We start from the raw sequence: 26,760 nt of genomic DNA on the forward strand, positions 1-26,760 counted from the left end.
TTATTTATATAGCCCTTCGTACATCAGCTGATATCTCGAAGTGCTGTACAGAAACCCAGCCTAAAACCCCAAACAGCAAGCAATGCAGTTGTAGAAGCACGGTGGCTAGTAAAAACTCCCTAGAAAGGCCAAAACCTAGGAAGAAACCTAGAGAAGAAACAGGCTATGTGGGGTGGCCAGTCCTCTTCTGGCTGTGCCGGGTGGAGATAACAGAACATGACCAAGATGTTCAAATGTTCATAAATGACCAGCATGGTCGAATAATAAGGCAGAACAGTTGCAGACCTCTACATGCTTTGTTAGTAGGAAAACCTGCAAAATCAGCAGTGTATCAAATACTTGTTCTCCCCACTGTATTTAGGGCGATCCCCCCACCCCAAAATAACATGCACTCTTAATTTGACCAGCTACAAGAAGAAAATATTCAGCACATTTCATTTTCATTTTATTATAAAAAACAGTATTTGAGTCCACAGTTCTTTGTACAGTAAAAAATATTAAATTAAACTCTCAAAGTTCTGAGCAGAAAGGTAAATTGGGGTTGGGAGGAGAGACAGCAATTATTCTGGGGCAGGAGAAGGGGACCAGTGCATTGGGCTCTTGAGCTGCTGGGGTTAAGTCCAGAGGGAAAAGTAAGGGTGAGGCAGAGTGTGACTGGTCACAACTCCCCCCTTCCTCAGTTCTATGCAGCACAGTCCATTTGGATCCATTCCCTCTATTTTACAAGAACCGCAATGTCCTCTGCACTGGCGGACCTCCCCCATACCTCATGTACTCTAAACTTTACAGGCATATAGGTATGTGCCCCCACCTCCAATACTAAGTGTCTTACAGGAGTGCTCACACATGAGGGTGAGGGAGGGCATGTGTGGTCAGTGAGAGGGATGGCCCTTCCGGTATTGATGTCCAATGGCTAGGCATTTCAAATGTAGTCTCCATTGGCCACTGAAACTTGCAGCAGGCCCTCAACCACAAAAACACTCATTTTATTCCAGATTGAAAGCCCAACCCAGACATCAGTGAAATGAAATCACCCCACCCCCATTTTAATAACAAAAATATATTCTATGTGAATTGTAGCAGTCTTCGGGTATATGCCAACAAACCATCAAAAAACAAAAATAAATAAAGAAAACTCAAACTTAAAAGATATGCATGATGTTTGGATTTATAATAATATTAATCCAAATCACCTCTGCTAAACTGATGGATAAATTACAATAAGTCCATTGCATTAAATCATTTGCTCTTACATTTTTTTTTTTTTTTTAATCTTAAACATTTCTTAAAAAGGCAAATACTCCCATAGTCCCAAACCCCAAAAATATTACCTGCGTCGTATTCTCTAAGGGAGATACCATCCCCCTATTTGTACACAATTGGCAAAAAATATATTAACAGCAATAACTTACCATTCATTTATTAATTAATCGTCGTGTTGATTTATAGTTGCATCTCCCATAGGAAGTTCACTTCAATGTATTTTTTTATTGAAAACATTAAATAATATTAATAGTAAAAAAGAAAAAAAAGAAAAGGCTAACACTGTCCCAGGTGCAGTCCCGAAAGCACGGCTACATGTCTAAAGTGTTATGATTAATGTTCTGCCCAAGGTCCTGGCTGTTCCCAGACAGCATGTCAGGTCCTCCAGGCCCATGGAGACCACCCATCCCACTGAGTTGAGACAGCATGGCATTCTGGTCTGACCCAAAGTGGTCCATTGAGTTCTGCTGCTGAGGCGGCTGTTGAGAGGGGACCACCATGCCAGGGAGGTGCTGGGGTAGCTGGCCCGGGTGCGGGGAGCCTGTCTGGGTCTGTGGGGAGATATGGTGAGGGGAAGGCTGGGGCTGCATGCGCGGGGAGGGGCTAGAGTGTGGTGGCTGGGACTGGGGTCGCGGGGAGGGCTGTGGCGAGCGCACTTGGTTGCTGAGGGATGTAGACAGCGTCTGGCCCTGCAGGTGAGGGGACTGGGCCATCTGCTGCTGGGGGCTCATGGGGCTGCTGTGCTGGGCCGGAGAGCCCCCACCCAGGTGTTGCTGCTGTTGAAGCAGCCTCTGGTGCAGTGCCTGCTGGAGCAGAGCCTGGGAGGACTGCGGCTGGGGGGCGCCCTGCGGGGGCTGGGGCTGCTGAGGGGGGCCTCCTACTCCAGTACCCGGACCCCCCTCAGCCCCCTGGTGACCCGACATGACATTCTGGTGTTGCTGCTGCATCTGAAGTTGGTGCTGATGCTGGAGCCTCTGCTGGAGCACTGCAGCAGCTTGCTGCTGGGCAACCGTGCTGGGGTAACCCTGCTGCTGCTGCCCTGGCTGGGCTCCAGGCTGCTGCTGCAGTCCAGACTGGCCTAGACCAGGCTGCTGGGGGGCCATGCCCGGCTGGCCCATGTAGCCCTGCTGCTGGAACTGGGCATGGTTCCCAATCTGTTGCTGCTGCTGTTGCTGTTGTAGTTGGAGATGCCTCCTCATAAGGAGCTCTCTGAACTGGGGGTTTATGTTGGCCATGTTAGGTGCCTGCTGGCCTGGCATCCCTCCTTGCTGATGCTGTTGATGCTGCTGAAGTGCTGCCACCTGTTGCTGCTGCAAACTACTAAGCATAGGACGCTGCTGCTGCGGTTGTTGCTGCTGCTGCTGCTGCTGCTGCTGCTGCTGTTGTAGCTGCTGTACTTGCTGTAGCTGAGTCATGGTGGGCATGTTGACTCCCTGACCCATGTGCATACCTGGCTGACCAGCCACAGCATTCACATTGACCTGTTGGCCACCCATACCTCCTGGAACTCTGCCTGGACTTGGCCCGCCAGGGGCTCCCGGGGGTCCTGGGCCCCCCTTATACTTGGAGGCTCTCTGCTTGATAAAGGCAGCCATTAGCTGAGGGTTTGAGCGGAGGATGTTGAGCACCTGCTGTTGCTGCTCGGGTGAGCTGGGGGAGCGAAGGGTACGCAGCAGTTCCTGAAGGGCAGCCTGCGGGAGGTTCCCACCCCCAGCTGCACCACCTTGCTGCACCATACCAATCAACCCACCAGGTCCCTGAGCCTGCTGCCGCTGTTGCATTTGCTGCGGTTGTTGCTGCTGAGGCGCCACCATGCCTGGATGTCCCATCATGGCTTGCCTCTGCTGGGGTGGCATTCCCTGGCCGGCCCACTGTTGCTGGGGATTCTGAAGCGGGGGACCAACCCTCTGCTGCTGCACCTGTGGAGGCAGCTGGCCTTGGGGGTTAGGCTGCTGGGACTGCTGCTGCATGGAGCCAGGGCCCACCATCATACCTGGAGGACCCTGCTGCTGCTGTTGTTGTTGTTGCTGCTGCTGCTCCATGTGAGCCCTGGCAGCAGCCTGAGCCTGGGGAGGCAGCCCCTGGGCCCCCACCATGCCCATCTGGCTCTGGGGCTGTTGGTGGTGAGGGTGCGGAGGCATCATGCCAGCTGCCTGCGCCGCCTGCCTCTGGAGGGACATCTTCCTTTGGGCGTCTGCCACTTGTTGAATCTTCATGGCGATCTCCACAGCCGCTGGAGGAGGCCCTGAAGGAGGTTGCTGCTGCTGCTGGGGCATAGAAGGCTGGCCAGGGTTGGGCTGCTGTTGTGGTGGTTGCTGCTGAGGTGGTGTGGCTGGTCCCAGGCCCGGTTTGCCTTGGGACTGAGGGTGCGGTGAGGAGCCTGGAGGCCTGTTGGTGTAAGGGGACAGGCTGTTGGGGTGTTGCTGGAGCTGTTGAGGGTTCGAGGCTTGGGACTGCTGCTGGACCTGAGGAACCATCTGCTGTTGCTGGGGGGAGTTCATCATCCCCCCTCCTCCAGGCATCTGCTGAAACTGGTGGTGAAGCTGGTGGTGCTGCTGAGGCATCCCACCTTGCTGCAAAGTTCCTCCAACACCCATCCCTGGCTGGGGCCCAGGAGGCATATTGGGCTGGGTGGGTGTCTGTGGTGTTGGGGGCTGGGTGCCTCCTGATGTGGGTGTACTGGGGGCTGTGGTGCCATTGTTACCTGGTGATGGCAGCCCCCCAGGAGGTCCTCCTCCACTGCAGGCAGGCTGGCCCACCCTCTGCATGCTGGCCATCCTTCTCCGAAGCATCTGAGCCTGCTGGAGGCGGTGCTGGAGTTGCTGCTGGCGGAGCTTGTGCTTGATGTTGAGGCAGAAGGGTACGGGGCACTTGTTCTCCTGGCAGTGCTTGGCATGGTAGCAGCACAGAGCAATGAGTTGCTTGCAGATGGGGCAGCCACCGTTGGTCTTGCGCTTGCATCCCTTGGTGTGCTGCACCACACGCTTCATCTTCTGGCAGGACGGCAGGGAACAGTTGGCATTGCGGCATTGGCAGGCGTGGACCAGGGACTGGATGCAGCGCTGAATGCTGAGGCGGCGGGAGTCCCCGGGGCTCTGAGTGGCGGCGGCCGCTGCGCTGTTGCTCTCGTCGTCCAGGCCCAGGCCCAGCTTCTCCATCTTGTGTTCATGGCCCTTCGTGTTATAGCAGGTGATACACAGGTCGTAGTCCTCGCAGACGGTGCAGTGGAAGCGTGTCTCCACACTTGCCTTGCACTCGTTGCAGGTGTAGACGAAGCGGTCCTGGCTCTGATTGTGTAGCTCCACCAGCATGCACATGGAGCTCCACTTGGCTCTCCTCAGGGAGGAGAACTCCAGGTGCTTGTCCCGGGCCAGCGTCAGGAAGGCGTCACGCCCATCCATCAGGTCGCAGGCCATTAGGGGGTCCGGGTCCGTGATGGGGGGCAGGGAGTTGGCAGTGGGGCCGGCGATGAGACGGATCACAAAGAACACCTGTATTGGGCAGAGAAGAAAGGATGAGCACTGGGACTGAGAATGTGTTTGTGTATGTGGCTTTATTTAGAAGATGGCGACAGCATCAAATACCTCCTTGTGTTTCTCCATACAAGCGTAGAGCTTCTGGGAGAGGTCATTGGACACATTGGGCATCCCTGGTTTCTTCTTATTGGCTCGGATCAGGCTGCTGTTCTTGTTCTTGCTCGTCTTCTTACTGTTCTTCTTTTTGGCATTCTTGCTGTCACTTTTCGGGGCCTATGTGTGGAGAACACCAGATTAACGGCAATACATTCCATTAAAGCACTGAATCTGAAGCAGCCTCAAAATGGACCCAATTAGCAATGGTTCAATATCTATCCTCCAAGCAATACTTTTTAACAACAGCTACTCCTATCATGTTATTATTGAGGACCACCAATATATCCCACAACATATTCACAAAAACACTCCTCTCTCCTGTTGTATTGAAGTCCTTACACTCACATCTACACTCTCGCTGGAGGTGCTGTTCTCTTCCCTCTTCCTCTCCTCCTCCTCCTGCTCCAGCTCCTTGATGCTTTCCTCCAGCACGTTGGGCCAGAAGTCCCCCTCAAAGTATGGTAGTTCGTTGGCACTGGTGAGACGGTCCTCTGTGGCCTGCTTGAAGACATCCTGAAACAGAGCATGAATAAGATGTGTCAAGAGGGGGTGGGGGGGGACTCCATGCATACAATTACCTCAGAAGAAAGCAGTTGGATTTCTGCCTGGCACAGCCTGTGCTATCTCTGACAAAACAAAACTGATTGTAGTCACCTTGTAGTCATGCACAATGCGCTCAACTACGGCCTTGTCCAGCATCTTCTTGTACCACTCCTGTAGACGCTTGGGCTTGGGGATTTTCTGGTCCACAGGATGACAGTGGAAGATGTAGTCGTCCCCTTCACTTGGGGGACAAGCCCAGATGTGCCCCGTTGTAAACCTGCCATGGGAGAGGTAGGGTTGAAGAATCAGACCAGCAACTAGAAAGAGTGAATCTTATTAGAACAATAAAGTAGAATGAAATCTGCAACTGACCCTTTAGAGATTTAGTACATATCATTACACTATGTTTAGAGTGATGAGGTCAAGTCATGTTCTCAAGAATCTATGCCCACTAATAGGTTGAGCTTAGTAAAAAAAAAAGAAAGAAAAAAGGGCCTTGTCTCTTACCCCAACTTCTTGACGTACTCCAGGTACCCTATGAGTATCTCATGGTAGACGCCTGTGCGGAGATGTCGAGGTTGGAAGAAGTGCACGCTGTCCAGGTAAGAGATATACACGCGTCTCTGGTTGGGCGGAGGGCTGTCTGAACCGTACTCCTGCACATGCATGCCGAAGAAGCAGACGTCAGCCCCGTCTATGTCCTCGAACGCAAACAGCGCCTTCGTCCTGTAGGGAAAGGACTCGGACATCTCCCCGGTGTCCACAAACCTGTATCAGTTAAAGGAAAGCATAAGTAGACACACCCAGACAAACCTGTATCAGTTAAAGGACAGCATAAGTAGACACACCCACACAAATACTGTATAGGCGCTGTCCCACGAGAACAGATAACATTGTTAACTCTCCAGTCTACAATGGGACTAATTGAAATACCACATGAACCGTGAGTCCATTTATGCTAGGATCAATTTGACATCTTTCTTGGTGGTCTATATTTGACTCCATGTTAAAGAATCACTACCCCTCAAGACTCTCACCTGGACTTCATGCCTGGCTTGACCTCCACCACCTTGTCGGAGACATGGACCACACGGATAGTGACGTCACCGGACTCTGGATGGTTCTGCCGCCTGAGGTAGTCATTCACTCGCCCCTCTAGGAAGCTGCCCAACTTAGTTTGGGGGAGCCCTGTGAAAATTAAGTAGGGGAAGAATAGAATGGGAGAGGGAGGGAGAAAGAGGAGGAATGATGGAGGACGGAAGAGAGGAAATGAGTGATAAGAGATTAAAGGAAAGGTCACATGGTTTTGGTAAAAGCCAACCCAGTCTGGGGTGGTAGGTGGGTGTATGGGGGTTATGTCTGTTAAGTAGCTCAGAGCAGAGAACTTCACTAGTGACATTAAAGATGGAAGAACGACTGGGCTCTAATCTGACAGTTAAATGTTTTTATAAAAGGGCAAGTCAGAAGCATACAAACTCAACCACTGACTGCTTCTAGAGTGTTTCAGAGTACTCTGGAGTCAGTCTAAGGCACTTGGTAAATTAATATCTAAAATGCCTTGATAGCGTTGTCAATTTGGCAACTAACAACATATCTGAGACTTTGACTAATCCTCTGCTCTGAACACTCAAATCAGAAGATATGACAAGGTGCAAACTAGATCTGACACCATATAAGGACATTCCCCCCTCTTCCATTCAAGACATATTTCATTGAGGTCCTTGTATGAGTCTAGGCCAGTTGGTCCTTTTAATTTGCACGCCCGCTCGCCTACCTGTGATTCCCTAAAAACTTTTCCTTCATTGAGGGTGTGGAGAATGGGATGGGGGAGGTAAGATTTTCCACACGTGGAAGGATTTTAGGCTCTCAAAAACAGGACAACTGTCAAAAAGTTGGGGGGAAAAGCGTGAGTATCGATGCCATTGCAAACTGAAAAAAATTAGCCCAAAATATGATGATTTCTGGACAGTGGACACCCACCGAGGAAAAAAAGATGACATAAATAAGGCTCCAACAAGATAAAAAAAAATGTATTAAAAAAAAGGAGGTCCATGACTGCCTCAGTGACACATAAACCTTAAAAACAGCAAACTGTAAACCGAGAAACCCTGAATGACAACGTTTTGCCATGGCCAGTGTGTACAGGCCTGGGATAAGAGTGAAATCGAACCAGAAAAAGCTGCAGCGGACTGGCAGCGGCAACTATTGTCTGAGGACTGCCTTCTGAAATACAAAAATAGGGTTGGTTACATATAACATTTTCATTGGGGAGGGAGGGGGAGATACGAAAGGGTTGGGTCATGGAAATGGAAAAAGGTAGAATATGTGTTAACTGGAACACTCGTCCTCTAGAGTAGTGTATCAGGGCGTCGGGAATTAAACCAGACTGCCTCGGAGGAAATAAGAAAATTATTTGGAATACACAGTGCACCAAATCATACATTTATACAAAGATTTGAAGGGGGGAAAAAGTCAATTGCGTCTTCACATGAAAGTATGGTGTTATACTTGTGGGATGTGTGTTTAGGAAATTAGCATGTGTCAGTAACAGCACCAAAGGAGAAGAGGGATAAAGAGAACACCGAAAAGAAACGGCTGAGTGACTGGAGAGGGGAGGGGAGACACAGACTGACACCCCGATGAAGATGACGGTAGATGAGCGCCCCCCGTTTGTCACTTACTCCACTTACTTCTGGCCGCGTATTTGTTCTCTTTCCGCGTCTTATTGGCCTTCTTAAGGCAGCTGTCACATACAAAGCTGTGGAGATGAGAGGAAAAGGAACACACTTTATGTCATTACTTCAAATACATCATACATGCATTTGTTATTTATCATATCTCAGTGGCCTTCAGCTTCACTTCTTTGCCCTACTGAATAAGTTGTCTGCAATGAATGTTGTAAGGTATTGCTGAGGGTCATGATGGCAAACGGGCAACACAACCACAGTAAGATTGAACCTGGAACTGCACCTTGGAATAAAGTGGGCAGTTTCACAGTTCTAACAGTCGCATTAACGTAATATGTACAGAACGTGTATGCAAGTTGGCTCACCCTGCCGGCCATATGGTGTCATTATGCAGGACACAGATTTGGTGCATTTTACGCCCGCAGTCGGTACATTCCACAAGCCTACAGAAAAGAGAGAGGTGGACAGAGAGAGTCACAGGTTATTGATACCATGTGTCACACACGGAAAAAGTCATTATCTTCTCAACAGGAGGTTCAACTAGCAGAACAGTTCAAACACAAAAGCCATGACGATAAACTTGAGTAACTGACTAAAGCACAGTAAAGATTAAATATTACAGTATCTCAAGTTCATGCAAATGCAAACCACATGGATAACAAGTACAGATCAAATGTAAAGGGGCAACAAAAAAAAGAGTAGGTACCATTCTGGGTCGAGCGTGTCATTCTTCTTCCTCTGAAACTGATCTTTGCTGATGGACCTGTGAAGAGGAGGGAGAGAGGCCCAGGAGTGTGGGAGGTAAGAACAGACTCAAGCCAATCACTAGGCCAGAAATGCAATGTACTATATTACAGCCACAAAGAAGTCACAAGCAATAAGAGCAGGCTCTGGCTTTATACAGGCTAGGACTCAGCCATTTCAAAACATCATCTAACACTTCCAGAACATTAGGAGCCCTCAGTATGTTGGGGTTTTGGCTGAAGAGAGAAGAGGCAGAAATCAAGTAAAAGGAGGGAGACGGCAGTTGAGGTGAACTGCTGCCTTAAGAGGTAGAGGAGAGAGAAATGCATTTGATTTTTATTTTAAGTTGACCATTTCACTAAGGGAGAGACTGAAAAGGTATTCAGTGATGGGGAAAAAGAGAAGTCCCATTGAAGAGCTTAAACATTTCTCAAACGCATTGCTAAATCAAGGGAACCAAACAATATTTACATGTCATCAAAATGAGCAATAGAAGAACCATGTCAGTATTAACATGGTGGGGGGGTGCTAGTACTCACGTCTGAGGCTGAGAAGGATCATCCCCCAGGGACACGCACTCGCCCTGGATTTCGTTGAAACACTTCTCACAGAAGTGGTACCTGTCAGCAAGAAGCCCAAATTGTGGTGAACTAGACCATTCGCCAACCGCACAGCCAATCACAGAGAAGGCACGAGGAAGCAGTCACCAATCAGGCAGGGCAGGACAGGCCAGGAGAAGAGCAGAGGGCAAGGTCGTCGCCAGGTAGCAGCCAATCATGATGCAGGGTTTTTGTGTGGGCAGGTGTTTTGATTTTGCAGTTAAAATTTGGAGTGGATGATTGGTCACACCAAAGCAGGCCAATGCAGACATCACAAGCGTTAAAAAAGGAGGGAGAGAAGGGAAGAGATGGGGGAAGGGAGGGCAAAATGAATATTAAAAAAGCGTGAAATAAATCGTTACAGGTCAGACGAGGACAATGGAGGGATGAATAGGATGGGAAGAGTGAGGAACATGGAGAACATAACATCAACAAGGACAGAGATCCAATGCAAAGCACAGATTAGTGTGTCAGTGAGTGGACAAAAACATAATTAAAGGGATACTCCGAGATTTTGGGAGCGAGGCCCTTTATCTACTTCCCCAGAATCTGATGAACTCGTCGATAACATTTTTATGCCTCAGTGTGGTTAATGATGTTAACTAGCATTAGCACAATGACTGGAAGACTATGGGTAATTGTGCTACTGCTAGTTAGCATTGCCTCATGAAACTACCTCTATCTTCCTTCATACTCGACAGACAAAATTAATCCACAAATTAATCTGCCAAAATCCCAAAGTATCCCTTTAAATTAACACAGTAACAAAGGGGGTGGGGGGGTGGGGGGCTCAAAAAACAGTGTGGATGCGGAAAAGCAAGTGGTAGTGCAACAGCGACCGATCATCCTTCTGCTCCATTTATAAAGAGGGTTCCTTTCTTGTGTTGGAGAGGAAGTATCATACATGTAGTGAGGTTGTTAATACTGTTGCCCTAACATAACTACACTATAGTGATTCTGTCTTGATGGTGAAATGAATCAAGCCAATCAGCTCTACAGCTTTGTTCAATGAAAGGTTCTGCTAATCAAAGTGTTCACTGCAGCTGTGCAGCAATATCGAGTCTTATTTGAAGTATTGTGTCCAAAATAAATTATGTATCCATTTGCCAAATATAAGTTTGATTAAATTCCTTACCTGTAATTGATCAATACATTTCTCTATGCATTCTAAGTAGACTAGTGAAAACATGTAGATTTCAAAATAAACTCAAGACAGGGAACCAACTTTGTAAATGTCAAAAGTGAAAATTAAATTGGTGAAGGATGAAGATGAAAACGGTGGCAGGGTGTAACCATTTAAAGCCATATTAAAACGTAACTCATTTGTGATTGAACAATGCTATACTGCAGAGAATATCAGCATGCACAATATCACAATAAGACAATCACTCAAGTAGATTTGTGAAATGTGGATTTATATAAAATATGCAGAAAACATGACTTGTGTATGTGTGTGTGAGCGAGAACCATTGAGGGTGTGAATGACCCTGCTCCTTTCAGTGTCTGAGTATGTTTGTGCTTCTGTACGCCCCTTACCTGTTCTGGTAGCTAAAATAAGCAGCGTCGCGCGGGATGGTGCATAACTGTTTCCCATAGCAGCATAGAGTTTGAGGGGAAAACTCAAGCTGCAAACATAAGAGGACATAGTAAGAGATAGTCTATGTACTGAAAAATACTTAACCAGGAAGCCAATTATTTTGTACGATAGTATGTTTAACAGGCAGTGGTAAGGAGAAGGTAAAAGCTGTGCTGACTTCAATGACTGATGTTACACACATCCACTCACCTTCCTCCCGCAGCAGTAGCCCAGGCCCTGCATGACCGGGTCGATTTCGGCTTCGAACACCTCTGCCAGCTTGGAGCAGTACTTATAGACGCGGGAAGTCTTGCGGTTGTACAGCCAGGCGTTGTTAAACATGAGCCAGATGTCATCCACATATTGCCAGGGCTCCTGGTACTGTCCCGTGTCCAGCTTACGCTTTATCGTCGACAGGTCTATGGGGTTCTTTACAATGTCAAAGTAGTCCTGGAGAGGACCAAGTCCAGGTGTCAGCGAGTACGGTTCAGCCCGGAAAGGAAGGTGGGGAGAAAAGGGATGTGGTCATTTTTTGCGGGGGCGGGGGTGGAGATGACCATGGTCGTCATCATCATCATCATTGTAGTTGTTGAAGTAGCAGAAGTTGTGGTGGACATCCAGGTGGAACCAGAGGAGGGGAGAGAAGAGGGTGCAGGGGACAATGTTGACGGCTGCAGAGAGGTTCACATGCACACAGAGAGACATGACAGCTTCTCCCCTTCACCACTCAAACTTTGCACCATTTCTACATTAAATGGGGAACAGGCCAAGGAAGGACACTTGGGTGGCCAGGCTTGTCCCCTCCCATTCTGCCCAAATTCAAACTTCTCCTCAAATCAAGACTAGATTAGTACTCTAAAGGCAGACCAACCTTTACATCCAACAGTTATCAGAAACGACAGGAAAAGCACCTGTTGTGCAGTGTAAATGTGTGTTTGTTTTTCAAGCAGTGAGACGGTTCCAGTGCAACCGCTTTCTCCTCTACAGGCTCTCCTAAAGGAGAGCATCTTCAGGGCATGAGTCAGGGTGCAAAGCTGAGGTGAACAGAGCAGTAACACCAGTCAGTCCAGCAGTAACAACACACACACTGGTAAACTGGCAGCATGGAGGTTGGCAACACGGCAGTCAAAGCCAAGAGCACTGAGACAAAGGGGCAAAGCCAAGGATCTCTCTCCGTCTCCAGGGAAACACAAACAGGAAATGAGACCCTTCACTTTGACAAATAAAGGACACAGCAGCCTGTGATGCATGAACACGTGGCACAAAGTATGCTGTATTCCATTAATCTGAGCTCAATTACAACAACTATGAGTGTTGTTTCTACAAGTGTATTGGAAATTGAGGTGTGATAATCCCATTGTGGATGGATAAATCCCTGCACTTATAAAGGTGTGGTATTGGTAGTTATTTGAGCATGTTAAAAGTATTTGAGCAGTTTCTGAGCCTGGTTGTGTGTCCATGTTGAATACCCAGGTGGTGTTCTGGGGTCAGGTGCATCACTGGGGCTATTGAGGGTTACTGAGGAGAAGTGTGCCAATGACCTCTGAGAATGGAGTAAGTGTGCCCTAGCACTGCTTGAGGAGAATTAAAACTACGGTGAGGACCATACGATATTAAGTCCCCCTCTCAGGCTGCATTTACAGTCAGCCTATAGTTCTGATCTTTTTCTACTAATTGGTCTTTTGACCAATCAGATCAGCTCCTCTGCCAATAATTGGGGGAAAAATATCAGAATTGGGCTGCCTGTGTACATGCAGCCTCAATGGCGTACAAACAATTATTGTAATTAGTGCCAGACATTGCCTGGGTATCTCTTCACGGGTTTTCAATAAGAGGTCTGAGATATTTGATTTGCTAGCTATTAGCATTATCTGAGACACACTACTGCTGCATACAGGCATTGGCACAACTCTTCACATAACTCACAATCAACTTCAACAATACTTATTACTGGCGAGGAACTGTCTAGAAAGCTTCTATGAATAGGCATATGTGGGAGAAAAAAAGATGCAATTGAAAGAAGACAGTTGAAAGAATAAAAGAAAGTAATGGGCTATGAACATTTTTGGCTAGTAAATTTCCCTTTTAGGGTATGTTACTTTAAATGCAGAACGGTGATGTGCCACTGATAAAATGGCTGCTTATTTTAGGCCTTTTGAAGTCTGATGAAAGGCAAAAACACAAGCCACCATTAACAAGGCCCAGGGGTCTAACATTCATGGCCAGGGCCAAACCACCCCTCAAGTGTTGATTTTAATCAAAACTGACCGGTAGAAACCAATCCAAAAATATTTGGCAGAAAGGTTTAAATTTGCATCTCTTAAATGTTACGGACAGACTTATTGATTTCTGCTAACTTGGTTTACAAGCAAAACAAGTTTTTAAAAGATTTACATAGCATTGATGTGTTTTTTTTTGTGGTGGAAGAGAATTCGAGAGAAGCAAGCATGAGCTGACACACACACACACACACACACACACACACCTACCCAAGAACCTACAGTAAAAACCAACTGACCTACGTTTGATGTATAGTATACTCTACCTGAGCAGAGACATAACAATCAAATTCAGGATTGAGACAGCTTTCTCTAACACACACACAGTAGCGCTACAACTCCCCTAGCCAACAGTCACTCCCTCAGCCCACTCTTGCACACATGTGGCAGTGGTAAGGATGAAGAGGTATGAAAGAAAAAAGGAATGAGAGAAAAATCAACTAAAAAGAACGGTAAGAACGTTTTTAGAGGGAAGCAAAATGGAAGCCAGCGCAGTCCCTTACCAGGTTAGTTTTGTTACTAGTTCGAATACGTACGGGTATTCCCAGTAACTGGGGGTCCACCGGTTGGCGGAAGGGCAGAGACTCAGGGTCTTGGCGGTACAAGGCCTCCAGGGTGGGCATCAGAGCCTGACGCAGCTCCTCAGGCTTAAAGACTGGGGTAGTGGAAAGAGGAGGAGAGAGGGAGCGACAGAGGAGAGGGAGTGGGGATGTTGGCAGTGCAAGTGGTGGAAAAGGAGGAGCAAGAAAGATGTGAAAAATTGTTTTTTGATTAGGCTGTTTACCGGTGAATATACAAGTCGCTTCAAAGATTCATAGCCTAGATCTATACACCATGTCTGACTTAGGTGAGAAACAAATGTTGAGGTACATTACTCCTACTCCAGGTACATTACTCCTATGAAGAAGAGAGGAAAGAGTAAGGGGTGGGGGGTCTTACTTTTCCTCTTGTTTTGAGCGCTGGCGGGGGAGCTGTGCGTGCCCGATGCCCCCGAACTCTCCTCTTCGTCCTTGGGCTCAGTCTTTACCTCTGGCTTCCTGTCTCTGTCCTCCATCTTTGGCGTTGCTACCGATGACGATGTGTCCATAGGCTCGCCCTTGCAGCCGTCGCCTGAAGGCTTCTCCTTCTTAATCTGAGAGGGGACATCATGTTCAATATCCTATACACATTTCCAGACATCATCCTGAATGTAATAAAATCTGTTAGCTGTGTGTAAAATAATCTTCACCACGCTGGCTAGCAAGCACTGTCTTTTGCTTTTGGACCCCTGCCTTAGAAAAACTAGAAGCCTCACCTCAGGTTTCTCTTCTGACTTGATGTCTGCCTGTCCCTTGCCCATCTTCCCAGAGGCCTTCCCCTCTCCCTGGTCCTCGGCATCCTCATCGTCCTGCTGTTTCACCTCCATCTTGGGCTCAGCTGGGGCAGGGACGTCAGACGAGGTCAGCTGGGAGCTAGGGTCCACGCTGCTCACCGAGGCCGGAGTGGAAGCCTGGCCGTCTGCCGTCAGTGAAGACTTCTGAGACAGCTGGGAGGACAGAGAGAGAAAAGTTAATGGAAAGGAAATTAATAACAGAACCAGCCAAAAAAGATAGTGAAAAGAGTGAACAGGCAAAGACGTAGACCAACAAGGAACAGAGGGCAAGAGAACGGCTAAGGTGTCTGTCCAGGCAACGAGGGAAATCTCAGAGACGTGACGGTATATGGAGGTATAGCCAGAGATCAGGGATCAGCTTAGAAATTCAAAGAAAATAACTTCTGACAACCACAAGGAGTTGGGTTAGTGAGACTATGGGGGAAAACTACTCACTGGAGTTCGCGGAAGCTGGGTTGGCACATGGGCATTCTGGGTAGGCACAGACTGAGCCTGCCCCGTCTGGAGGCCTCCAGAAGCTCCACCACAGTTTGTCTGCTGCTGGAGCTGACTGGGCTTCTCCGAGTTCATTCCTTGCCCCATTGGTTGTGACGACTCTAGCTGCTGCTGCGGGAGCGGAGCGGCAACCTGGGGCGGGTTGGGCGTGTGAGGCTGGGGGGTTTGCGAGCCTGGCAGACCAGGCGGCGTCTGATGAGGGGTTGGCGTGAGGCTGCGTGCCGGGGAAGGGGAGTTCTGTCGGATGGGGGGGCAGTGCGGGTGTGAGTTGAGCTGAGAGGAGTTGGGCAGTTGCAGGTTGGAAGGAGGGCCTCCACCTACACTGCCTGGCCCCATAGAGCCCTGGGAGGGCCCCGATCCTGCCACTGAGCCTGGCTGGGCTGCAGGGCTGCTGACCGGGAGCGAGGGCGGCGTGGGCATCTGGGCCTGCTGGAAAACACCATGGAGGTTACGGTTAGAGTTAATAGCAAACAACTACTTTACTGTCACCCTTTACTTATAGCATTGGTTCCAGTATCTATTTACCTGTGCCACACCTCCTTGTGGCCCTGGATGGTTCATGCTGACTGTGCCAGCCCCGAGGCCAGGACTGGACCCAGGAAACTGACCAGGAGGGAGGTACTGGGGCACGTTGGGCTGCCCCATCCGCGTTGGCCCCATACCCATCTGAGTGAGACCGAACAAGATAAATTACTCAATTTTGTTCTAATGAGACCATGGTTAAAATGTTGAAATATAATACATTTCTATCAATATTGAATGCAGTTAAACTTAATTTGGATATTTGTAATGAGAGATGGCGACGAACCTGATTTAGAGGTCCACCAAGTGGGAGGGGAGGCGTTGACCTCTGACCTAATGACTGCATACCCATTTGTCCAAACTGATTCATCCCTGAGACAGACGAGAGAGAGCAAACCAGTAACACACATTAGCCACCAGTATATGTCCACCCTTCAGACTGGTTCGGGTTGTGCCAAGCAGCAAACTAAGCTGAGCATATACAGTTGAAGTCGAAAGTTTACATACACTTTGGTTGGAGTCATTAAAACTTGTTTTTCAACCACTCCACAAATTTATTGTAAACAAGTCGGTTAGGACATCTACTTAGTGCATGACATGTAATTTTTCCAACAATTGTTCACAAACAGATTATTTCACTGTATCACAATTCCGGTGGGTCAGAAGTTTACATACACTAAGTTGACTGTGCCTTGAAACAGCTTGGAAAATTCCAGAAAAATATGTCGTGGCTTTAGAAGCTTCTGACATCATTTGAGTGAATTGGAGGTGTACCTGTGGATGCATTTCAAGGCCTACCTTCAAACTAAGTGCCTCTTTGCTTGACATCATGGGAAAATCAAAAAGAAGTCAGCCAAGACCTCAGGAAAAAAAAGTAGAACGCCACAAGTCTGGTTCATCCTTGGGAGCAATTTCCAAATGCCTGAAGGTACCACGTTCATCTGTACAAACAATGTCACACAAGTATAAAAACCATGGGACTACGCAGCCGTCATACCGCTCAGGAAGGAGACGCGTTCTGTCTCCTAGAGATGAACGTACTTTAGTGCGAAAAGTGAAAATCAATCCCAGAACAACAGCAAAGAACCTTGTGAAGATGGAGGAAACCAGTACAAAAGTATCTCTATCCACAGTAAAACGAGTCCTATATCAACATAACCTGAAAGGCCGCTCAGCAAGGAAGAAGCCACTGCTCCAAAACCGCCATAAAAAAAAAGCCAGACTACGGTTTGCAACTACACATGGGTACAAAGATCGTACTTTTTGGAGAAATGTCCTCTGGTCTGATGAAACAAAAATAGAACTGACCCCAATCCTATAGAAAATGTGTGGGCAGAACTGAAAAAGCGTGTGCGAGCAAGGATGCCTACAAACCTGACTCAGTTACACCAGCTCTGTCAGGAGGAATGGGCCAAAATTCACCCAACTTATTGTGGGAAACTTGTGGAAGGCTACCTGAAACGTTAAAATATTTAAAGGCAATGCTACCAAATACTAATTGAGTGTATGTAAACTTCTGACCCACTGTGAATGTGATGAAACAAATAAAAGCTGAAAGAAATCATTCTCTACTATTATTCTGACATTTCACATTCTTAAAATAAAGTGGTGATCCTAACTGACCTAAAACAGGGAAATTTTACTAGGATTAAATGCCAGGAATTGTGAAAAACTGAGTTTAAATGTACTTAGCTAAGGTGTATGTAAACTTCTGACTTCAACTGCAGGAACAACTTACCTGCAGGGTTCTGCATCCTGTTCACCATCAGATTGGGTCCGGTGGGTCGAACCATGGAGGGGTCAGCATGAGAACCATCTGAGAGTGAAGAGAAACACATTCATTAGCTTTGCATCGATGGCTACAGTAACCAGGTTTCCATCCAACCATTGCATGCGGATGAATTAACTGACGGCCTGATGGAAACAGGAAATGTGTCGGTAAAATATCCTCATTTCCAAAAACAAAATACGCTAGACAAGGGTGGATAACTGATTAAGCGACAATTCCGGTAGAAATATTGATATAATAACCATCATATCGAAGTAAACTCAGAGTAACGCAATGATATGTTACATTGTAGGCCGACCACCACAACACGACGTGAAAAAGCATGAAGAGTTTATATGCAGATTAAACAAGCTATGATCAACTTCACATGGTGGTTAAGTGCACGGTTATCTTGCAAGTTTCCCCAAAATATTGACGGTAGGCCATTATTTGAATGTTGGTGACAAGATGATTGGTGTTTGGCTGCCAATTAACAAATAAAAGGATCTTGTTCTTATTCATATCATATAACCCACCCTGTCCACTTCACCAGCATACTTGTGTAATTAAGAGTTTGTGACAAACCCATCAGTAGAGTTGAAAATGTGCTTGAAACATATTGAACTTCTGTTATTAGTTACCGTACCTGAGAATTAACCGCAAAAGTACATTTTATATGCATTCTGTCATTACACATAGAATTTCATGCAGTTTAAAAGCTATTTGTCACATGTGCAGAATACAACAGGTGTAGACTTTACAGTGAAATGATTGTTTTCAAGCCCTTCCCAATGATGCAGAGTTTAAAAAACAGAGAAATTAACAACAAAAAAAAACACACACACACGAGGAATAAAATAAGTTTGATGGACACAAACCTCTGCTGGGAGAATGCTAATTTAGTTTTTATGCTGATTTTTGAAGTCTTGAAAATCTGTTGCCCATTGGATGGAAATCTAGCTATTGAAGTAAATAGAGCCAGGCAATTGGGATCAAGCAGTGCAAATCACACCTATGTTGAAAGAGAGTAGCGACAGCTGTAGTCGGAAGTTTACATACACTTTTGTTGGAGTCATTAAAACTCGTTTTTCAACCACTCCACAAATTTCTTGTTAACAAACTATAGTTTTGGCAAGTCGGTTAGGACATTAACTTTGTGCATGACAAGCAATTTTTCCACCAATTGTTTACAGACAGATTATTTCACTGTATCACAATTCCAGTGGGTCAGAAGTTTACATAAACTAAGTTGACTGTGCCTTTAAACAGCTTGTGAAATTCCAGAAAATTATGTCATGGCTTTAGAAGCTTCTGATAGGCTAAATTACATCATTTGAGTCAATTGGAGGTGTACCTGTGGATGTATTTCAAGGCCTACCTTCAAACTCAGTGCCTCTTTGCTTGACATCATGGGAAAATCAAAAAGAAATCAGCCAAAAGAATTGTAGACCTCCACAAGTCTGGTTCATCCTTAGAGGCAATTTCCAAACGCCTGAAGGTACCACACTCATCTGTACAAACAATAGTACCCAAGTATAAACACCATAGGACCATGCAGCCGTCATACCGCTCAGGAAGGAGATGCATTCTGTTTCCTAGAGATGAACGTACTTTGGTGCGGAAAGTGCAAATCAATCCCAGACCAGCAGCAAAGGACCTTGTGAAGATGCTGGAGGAAACAGATACAAAAGTATCCATATCCACTGTAAAACGAGTCCTATATTGACATAACCTGAAAGGCCACTCAGCAAGGAAGAAGCCACTGCTCTAAAACCACCATTAAGAAAAAGCCAGACTATAGTTTGCAACTGCACAAGGGGACAAAGATCGTACTTTTTGGAGAAATGTCCTCCGGTCTGATGAAACAAAAATAGAACCGTTTGGCCATAATGACCATCGTTATGTTTGGAGGAAAAAGGGGGAGGCTTGCAAGCTGAAGAACACCATCCCAACCGTGAAGGACGGGGGTGGCAGCATCATGTTGTGGGGGTGCTTTGCTGCAGGAGGGTCTGGGGCACTTCACAAAATAGATGGCATCACGAGGATGGAAAATTATGTAGATATATTGAAGCAACATATCAAGACATCAGTCAGGAAGTTAAAGCTTGGTCGCAAATGGGTCTTCCAAATGGACAATGACCCCAAGCAAACTTCCAAAGCTGTGACAAAATAGCGTAAGGACAACAAAATCAAGGTATTGGAGTGGCCATCACAAATCCCTGACCTCAATCCTATAGAACATTTGTGGGCAGAACTGAAAAAGCGTGTGCGAGCAAAGAGGCCTACAAACCTGACTCAGTTACACCAGCTCTGTCAGGAGGAACGGGCCAAAATTCACCCAACTTATTGTGGGAAACTTGTGGAAGGCTACCTGAAATGTTTGAACCAAGTTAAACAATTTAAAGGCAATGCTACCAAATACTAATTGAGTGTATGTAAACTTCTGACCCACTGGGAATGTGATGAAAGAAATAAAAGCTGAAAGAAATCATTCTCTACTATTATGCTGACATTTCACATTCTTAAAATAAAGTGGTGATCCTAACTGACCTAAGACACTGACTTTTTACTAGGATTATATGTCAGGAACTGTGAAAAACTGAGTTTAAATGTATTTGGCTAAGGTGTATGTAATCTTCTGACTTCAACTGTATGTTGTCAAATGTATGTGTGTGTGTGTGTTTAAAGGGTCTACTCACTGGACGGCTGTCCGGGGGCCAGAGGCGACTGGCCCATGCCAAGGGGTCCCTGTGGCAGGCCTGAGGGGGGCATGCCGGGTTGCGTGGGCATCATGCCCTGCTTCTGTAACCGCGTCCGCCGCTTCTCCTCCAGTTCCTTCTGGATTTTATAGATCTTCTCAGCCAGGAGGTGGTAGTACTCCGCCTAGTAGCGATTTAGGAAATTCAGTAAATGTATATACACCCTCTAGTCCGCCATTACTTGTTGTGGTCAGTTATTGAACACGGTGATTTAAACTTCCTGGTATACTACTGTAATACCAGTCTTCACCCACAACATTGAGGAGTCAGTTCTCACCCTGCTGTTGGCCGACTCGTACATGTCCCCCTCTACTTTACGAGCGTAAGCCACCAGGTTCTCCATCCGCCGGTCCTTCAGCGCAGCCGGGTCCGGGGTGGGGAAGATGGCCTGCACACTGCTCACCCAGCAGACGGATAAAGAGATACAGAGAGATAAGCCAAAAGACACTGGCAGCCTGCAATGAACCATAATTATGTGGTGTGGGTGCAGTCCAGAGTCACATATTCAGAGTACCCGTCTAATAGCAACAGCAGATAAAACACTTTTTAGTTTAAACTGCAATGGCCTACGTGTCCCCCTCTGTGACTCTGGTGCAGTCAGGGCAGACTCACAGCTTGTGGACGAGGTGGTTGCGCAGGTCCTGAGTGATGTCCTCGTGCCAGTTCTTCCTCATGCCCGCGGCTGAGGGAGGGGTCGCCATGGGCATGGAGCCCAGGCTGCCCACCCCGCTGCCGTCGTTCAGCAAACTGAGAGACGACGAGAGAGGGAAAGAAACGACAAGCTGGAAGTCATCATTTTGCTCAAGGTAGTCAATGAAGTAGCTTTGTGAACTTGTGAGTGTGTTGCTGTGTAAAATAATGTTTTAAGTCTTTAGAGCTGGCAGGACCATAAAATCAGTGTTGAATTCCAAGGATAGTGAGTTCTTACCTCGATTAACCTCTACCCCTGCACATTGACTCAGTACCGGTACCCCCTGTATACAGCCTCATTATTGTTATGTATGTCTTGTTACTTTTTGATTGATTAAATTATTATTTATTCTTTTAGTTTATTTAGTAAATATTTTCTTAACTATTTCTTGAACTGCATTATTGGTTAAGTGCTTGTAAGTAAGCATTTCATGTTAAGGTCAACCTACACCTGCTGTATTCGGCACATGTGACAAATAAAATTTGATTTCAGGGGGAGGGTACGAATGTGTTGTTGTACCTTTGCACATTCATATTGTTGTGAAGCATGGCGTCTGGTAGCAGGTTGGACTGATTGGGGGGCTGCACCCCCACCCCTCCATTCATCCCCATGGGGTTCCCTCCTACAGGGGCAGAGAGGACAGGTTCAAAGCAGTTCCTTTCCTCGGAATCACAACCATTCACTTTAAAAATGTTCTCCTGCTCAATCAATGACTAAACTAAGAAGTCTGCTACACTGCCCCTGGTCGTTGTTCATTTTTCTAGATTCTTCCTCCTCTTCATCAACACTGTTGTTGACGAGCCAATGCCCACTCACCCATGGCGTTTAACGACCGCATGCCAGGCTGGTTGGGCAGGTTGGACTGCGGCGGTTGCTGAGGCATCTGGTTGCCCTGGTAGGTGAGGCCCAGGGCGGCGTAGGCCCTCTCAATGGAGCTGGGGTCGATCTGGCTGGGTGGGGTGAGGTTAGGGGTGCTGGGCTGACCCCCTGGCACTGCCCCTAATGAGTTGCCCAGGCCAACCCCAGCACTGCTTAGTAAAGCTGTGGAGATGGAGAGAGGGGGAAAAGAAGTGAGAATGAGAGATAATCAACTTGCCATGATCGATGACGGGAACAGATGCTGAACAGGTAGCCAGCCATCTTGGTTCAAACACACGTAGTACATCACAATGCAGAGGACGGACACATAGCTCAATACAAACCACACTCACACTGCTGGTTCCTTTTATCTCCAGCGTTCTTTAGCGGCAGGCAGACAGGACAGTCGTGCCGAGTGCAGTTCTTCCAGTGAGAGATGATCTGTCGTGACGAGGCACAGTGTGCCACTGAGGGGGACGAGAGAGAAAGTGAGACAACTGACAGCGCAACACAATGACCGTGTCCCAGTAGAGACCTAATGATAGAAATAAGGCAGGAAATCTAACTGTAAAAACAAAGGAACCCCCAGAGCATGATTGGCCTGATTGTTGAAAAGCAACCTACAGAAACATGAATGAAATTAAGCTCAAACCAAGATGAAGGATGCATCTCAACAACTCACCCTGGCAGGACTTGCCAGCCTGGCAGTGGGTCATGTGGTTGAGGACGTTCTTCATGGTGCGGCAGTGGGGCAGGCTGCACTGGCGCACCTCCCCGTTGGCCTGCTCCCGCCGCTGGCACTTGTGGGCGTGGAGCAGGAGCACCAGCTGCTGCTGAATCAGCTTGCGCTTCTCCGGGTCGGCAGTGGGAGGCGCTGCCCCCGGACCTGTTGCCACAGTACCAAGGCCAGCCTGGGCCCCGGCTCCAACCACCGACCCTACTGCCGAGGTCTGCTGTGAGGCCTGATGACACAGAGTGAAAAGAGAGTGCGTTAACCAGAGGGGATAGGGGGATGTAGAAGGAAGATGGCTGGGATAGAGGGGCTGTATGGAGGATTAAAGACAAGGGAGGCCTTTAAAAAGGGAGATCAAGTTGACAAGGTGGGATGGGCCGAACTAAGAGCAGTGGGTTGTGAGTTGATTACCACTTAAGTCCAGAGGGTCTTTAATCTAGTATTTTAGTAGGAATGACAACACCAATATCGCAATGTTTTTTGCATGGCAAAAATGAAAACGGGAAGCAGACCAAACTCTTTAGTTCTTTAAAAACCTGCAGTATGTAAAATAGTCTGTTATAGCTTGGGAAACAAATAAATGTGACTCTGGATGACAACAGAATGACACTTGTTTCCAACACTAGGGCTGTTAGCCTAATGAAGTGAAATCCATTTCATGTTTTGTTTCCTTGCCACGACACGTATTGCAATACTGGTATTGTCCCAAGCCCTATATTTTTCACTAAAATAAGAGGAACAGAAAAATATAGAAGTCAGAAGGAGCATGCCCTCACCATCCCAGCCATGCCCTGTATAGGTGGTGTCTTCTTGTCCAGGTTGAACTGGGCCAGGCTGTTGGCCAGACCAGCCTTGTTCTGGTGCTGTGGGCACAGCCCAGCACCACCCAGACCTTGGCCTGCTAACTGACCGTACGGACCACCATAGGGGCCCGCATTAGCCATCATATTCATCTGAGATAGAGACGGGGGCAGAGGAAGAGATGGGGAGAAATTAAGGGAATGTTAGGTGAGTGAGATCTGGTTTACACTCATGTTCCTGGTTTTCTTTATCGGACAAAAATAAATAATTGGCAGATTTTTTTAGAGCAGATTAAACGACACTAATGAAGCTTCATTAACTTTAAAGTCACTAGCAACCTGAGATAAGTTGTTGACAGATAATAGAGTTCAATCTCTGGACCATTAGGCATTACACTGCTTTGAGCAGTAGTCAGTCCGGTCTTATTCACGGAGTTTGTTAACAAAGCATTAACGCTGACATACTTACAAAAACATAATTCAACAAACAGCTTGAATTTCCTAGCCTTTTCACACAAACACCAAGCACTGCTGAAGACAATAGTGATCTAGGGGTGACAATGAGAGAACAGCTGCTTGCTATGGGGGAGAAAGACCAAATCAGCTCTTGCTCCAGCAGCTTTCATCATCTGTTAACCCTTATCCTTACAAACTATCATCAGCCTAAAGGAATGTAATCAACTACTTCCAACAAAAGACAGATACGGCCAACAGATAAATAAGCTGGTCACTGCTCAGCTGAGTCCCATCAGGATCGTTTTGGATGGAACTTTACGGCTCTAAGTCTGCACCCTTCTTACTCCCCACTGTTTTAGACACCTTATGGAAACGCATGTAGACACTGCCCCAACTGACAACGAACATCTATGCTCTTAGCTGCCCAAACTAAAAGAGAACATGCACTGATGGTTTGTGCTTTTTAGCCTCAGCCAGTCTACAGCTCTGGAGGTGTTAAGCAAGGCAACATCAGCCTGAACATGACAGTATCCACTGCACCCTGCCCTTGTGAAAACAGCTCTGACAACTGATTAGATTGTCATATTTACAGCACCAACAAACAAGCATTTAAACTGAAAAGCACCAACATACTGATCCAATTATTTTCATAGCAATGTGAAGTGCGTATTTAAAATTAGCCTATGCCAACATGATAGCTGGGATACACAATAACAGGGTTAAAGGTTGATGAATCTGCTCTGCTGCCGTCAGACATACTTGATCAGTTCCGAAAGAGGCACTTCAGGGTTCACACACTAAATACTCTTCTCGATTCTGGTCAATTAATGTTCATTCAGAGCAATCTTGAAACCATCTAATGACATATTAAACATAGCATCTCACCGTTGTCTGGTGTCAAGACCGCTAGCATAGCCAGATGCACTGAACACCATGACCAGCACAGAGCTAAAGTGCAGTAACGTCAATATGTGTAAAAGAGGATTCCTGCTCCTGTAGACATTAATGAACACAAGTCCATCTACAAAACAATTAGCAGGTCTTACCTTGTTCAGTGCTCCAGGTTGCTGTGGCCTCATCCCAACCTGCCCCCCTGCCCCCATTTGCTGCCCCCCCTGCTGCTGCAGGGTTTCTGCCAGCAGGTTACTGTTACTTCCCATGCCCGGGTTGACCTGGTAACCCATTCGGGGCGAGCCATTCATCACCTGGCTTCCCATCATGCCCTGGGGTGTGGGCCCTTGCTGCTGTCCATTGCCCTTCTGGGCCCCCATCATGGCCCTGTTCAGTCCACCCACCATACCCACCTGCTGCATCATGCCAGCCTGCTGGGGTGAGGGGTGCTGCCCCTGGGGACCCATACTCTGGGGCCCAGGGGAGGCATTCATGCTGCCCATGAGTCCCATGGAGCCACCGGGGCTGTTGGTGGCTCCCTGTTGACCCGACGGTGGCAGCGCTCCAGCCCGGAGAAGCTCCGAGAGCTGTTTGTGTTTGGCAGCAGCGTCCTGGCCTCCTCCCATTCCTCCTCCCAGGCTGGTGTGCAGCTGGCTGAGGTCCCCTCCGTTGACCAGGCCCAGCTCCGACGAGTTGATGAGCTCATCAGGTAGGTCGTGCTCCAGGTCAAAGAGTGAACCGAAATCTGGGAGGGTGTAAGAGGAGGAAAGAGAGGGCAGGGTAAGTGGGATATCCTGAGGTGTAAGTAGCAAAAAAAAAATGCACTTGTGCCCCTTGACATTGCAAGCTCACTAACAAAGGTCTAACCTCCTTCAAATGTAGGTGCAGCAATAACTCATTCTGGAAAGGGAAATAACTCCATCTAAAAAGAACCAACTAAATGAATCCCTCCTCTTTCTGGACACCAACGGCGTCTGCATACTATGTTCCGTTTTCTCCTAGAAAAACTTGGTTAGGCGAGATGAACGTATGTGCCCTCGCATACTCACTTAAAAGATATTTGTTTAAAAGACCTTAGCCAGTATACACTTCCTGAAAATGGCCTGAATAAATGTAAGATATTGCAAGAAATCTGTAATTCACTTGGATGTTTTTGCTGAGGTGGTCTTAGTCATGCAATTTTACATCTAACCAAGATGTTTGTTGCTGTATTTCACAAGTGAAAAAAACGTGCATGAAAACAATTCGTCTCTCGTTTAATGACAAACACTTTATTGAAGAATCCATACGGTTGACCAATCACCGACAAAGGGGTGTAGACTTCGGTTACGGGACTTCGGCTTGCCTCATGAAAAACTGTGGTGTGCACAAACAGCCGAACAAACCCTTGCCGAACACAAAATGTCATCATAATATACGCACAAACTGTTTCAGATGGGAAGCATGAGGACGCCTTAAGTCAGTGCAGCAGCTGGCTGCAACCAACCAAATTAATCCCTCCCCTTTCTGGACCCTAAGTCAGTGCAGCGGCTGGCTGCAGCCTCCCACCAAAGAGTTTCCTCTTCTGGGCCAGTTTGTGGTTTGATGGGGTGTCAAACAGGGTGGGGTCAGAGTGCGAAGCCACAGAAGTAAACACTGACTGAACAGCAGGTGGATGTGTGTGTATAGAGGACATTTCTCTGCCTCTTCATATAGAAAGGGAAAAAGCAAGAGCACAGACATACCTGCTAAGTTGCGAGATCTACTTGAATTGCCCCTGTCTGAGACGTGTGCATTCACTTACAGTGCATGGTGGATACCAAACTAAGGCAAACATTTGTGTCCTTTATGACTATCATATGGCAAACAAACACCTCTGGATATAGAACTTCGGAAACAGGGGGGCAAGTGGTCCATTTATGACACCAGGTTGAGGATGTACTTATCAGAGACTTGAAACACCTATGGCACCAGAAGCATCTCACAGTCTCACCTCTTGCCATCTCTAGCTTAGAGCAGCAGACTGCAGCCATCTTAGAGGGGGGAATCTAACATGAAACACACAAGAGCTGATCCGCTCAAATATGCAAGCATGCATCCTCAGTCAAGCTCA

General features: G+C 47.2%; 1 protein-coding gene across 11 annotated transcripts in view; it reads right to left on the reverse strand.

The window, feature by feature from the left end:
• Positions 1–428: 428 nt before the first annotated feature.
• Positions 429–26,760, reverse strand: part of LOC118384579 (histone acetyltransferase p300) — a 31,203-nt gene continuing 4,871 nt past the window's right edge. Inside the window, exons 2-29 of one of the 11 annotated variants that reach the window (XM_052518859.1) lie at positions 24,824–25,413; positions 23,298–23,474; positions 22,471–22,750; positions 22,142–22,255; positions 21,747–21,971; positions 21,450–21,552; positions 20,852–20,986; positions 20,517–20,634; positions 20,180–20,363; positions 17,451–17,528; positions 15,999–16,084; positions 15,716–15,856; positions 15,131–15,616; positions 14,618–14,848; positions 14,263–14,455; positions 13,860–13,978; positions 11,255–11,494; positions 11,005–11,093; positions 9,409–9,489; positions 8,832–8,888; positions 8,491–8,568; positions 8,129–8,196; positions 6,476–6,626; positions 5,946–6,206; positions 5,550–5,715; positions 5,241–5,408; positions 4,848–5,012; positions 429–4,754 (exon numbers count right to left, since the gene is read on the reverse strand). In XM_052518859.1, coding sequence (XP_052374819.1) covers positions 1,575–4,754; positions 4,848–5,012; positions 5,241–5,408; positions 5,550–5,715; positions 5,946–6,206; positions 6,476–6,626; positions 8,129–8,196; positions 8,491–8,568; positions 8,832–8,888; positions 9,409–9,489; positions 11,005–11,093; positions 11,255–11,494; positions 13,860–13,978; positions 14,263–14,455; positions 14,618–14,848; positions 15,131–15,616; positions 15,716–15,856; positions 15,999–16,084; positions 17,451–17,528; positions 20,180–20,363; positions 20,517–20,634; positions 20,852–20,986; positions 21,450–21,552; positions 21,747–21,971; positions 22,142–22,255; positions 22,471–22,750; positions 23,298–23,474; positions 24,824–25,413 — 7,964 coding nt within the window. In that variant the 3' untranslated portion in view covers positions 429–1,574. Of the gene's footprint in view, positions 4,755–4,847; positions 5,013–5,234; positions 5,409–5,549; positions 5,716–5,945; positions 6,207–6,475; positions 6,627–8,119; positions 8,197–8,490; positions 8,569–8,831; positions 8,889–9,408; positions 9,520–11,004; positions 11,094–11,254; positions 11,495–13,826; positions 13,979–14,262; positions 14,456–14,617; positions 14,849–15,130; positions 15,620–15,715; positions 15,857–15,998; positions 16,085–17,450; positions 17,529–20,179; positions 20,364–20,516; positions 20,635–20,851; positions 20,987–21,449; positions 21,553–21,746; positions 21,972–22,141; positions 22,256–22,470; positions 22,751–23,297; positions 23,475–24,823; positions 25,414–26,760 lie in introns of all 11 variants that reach the window. The other 10 variants (XM_052518850.1, XM_052518858.1, XM_052518857.1 and 7 more) reach the window with 10 other exon arrangements.

This window comes from Oncorhynchus keta, chromosome 5 (assembly GCF_023373465.1).
Source record: "Oncorhynchus keta strain PuntledgeMale-10-30-2019 chromosome 5, Oket_V2, whole genome shotgun sequence".
In the NCBI taxonomy this organism is placed as follows: domain Eukaryota; kingdom Metazoa; phylum Chordata; class Actinopteri; order Salmoniformes; family Salmonidae; genus Oncorhynchus; species Oncorhynchus keta.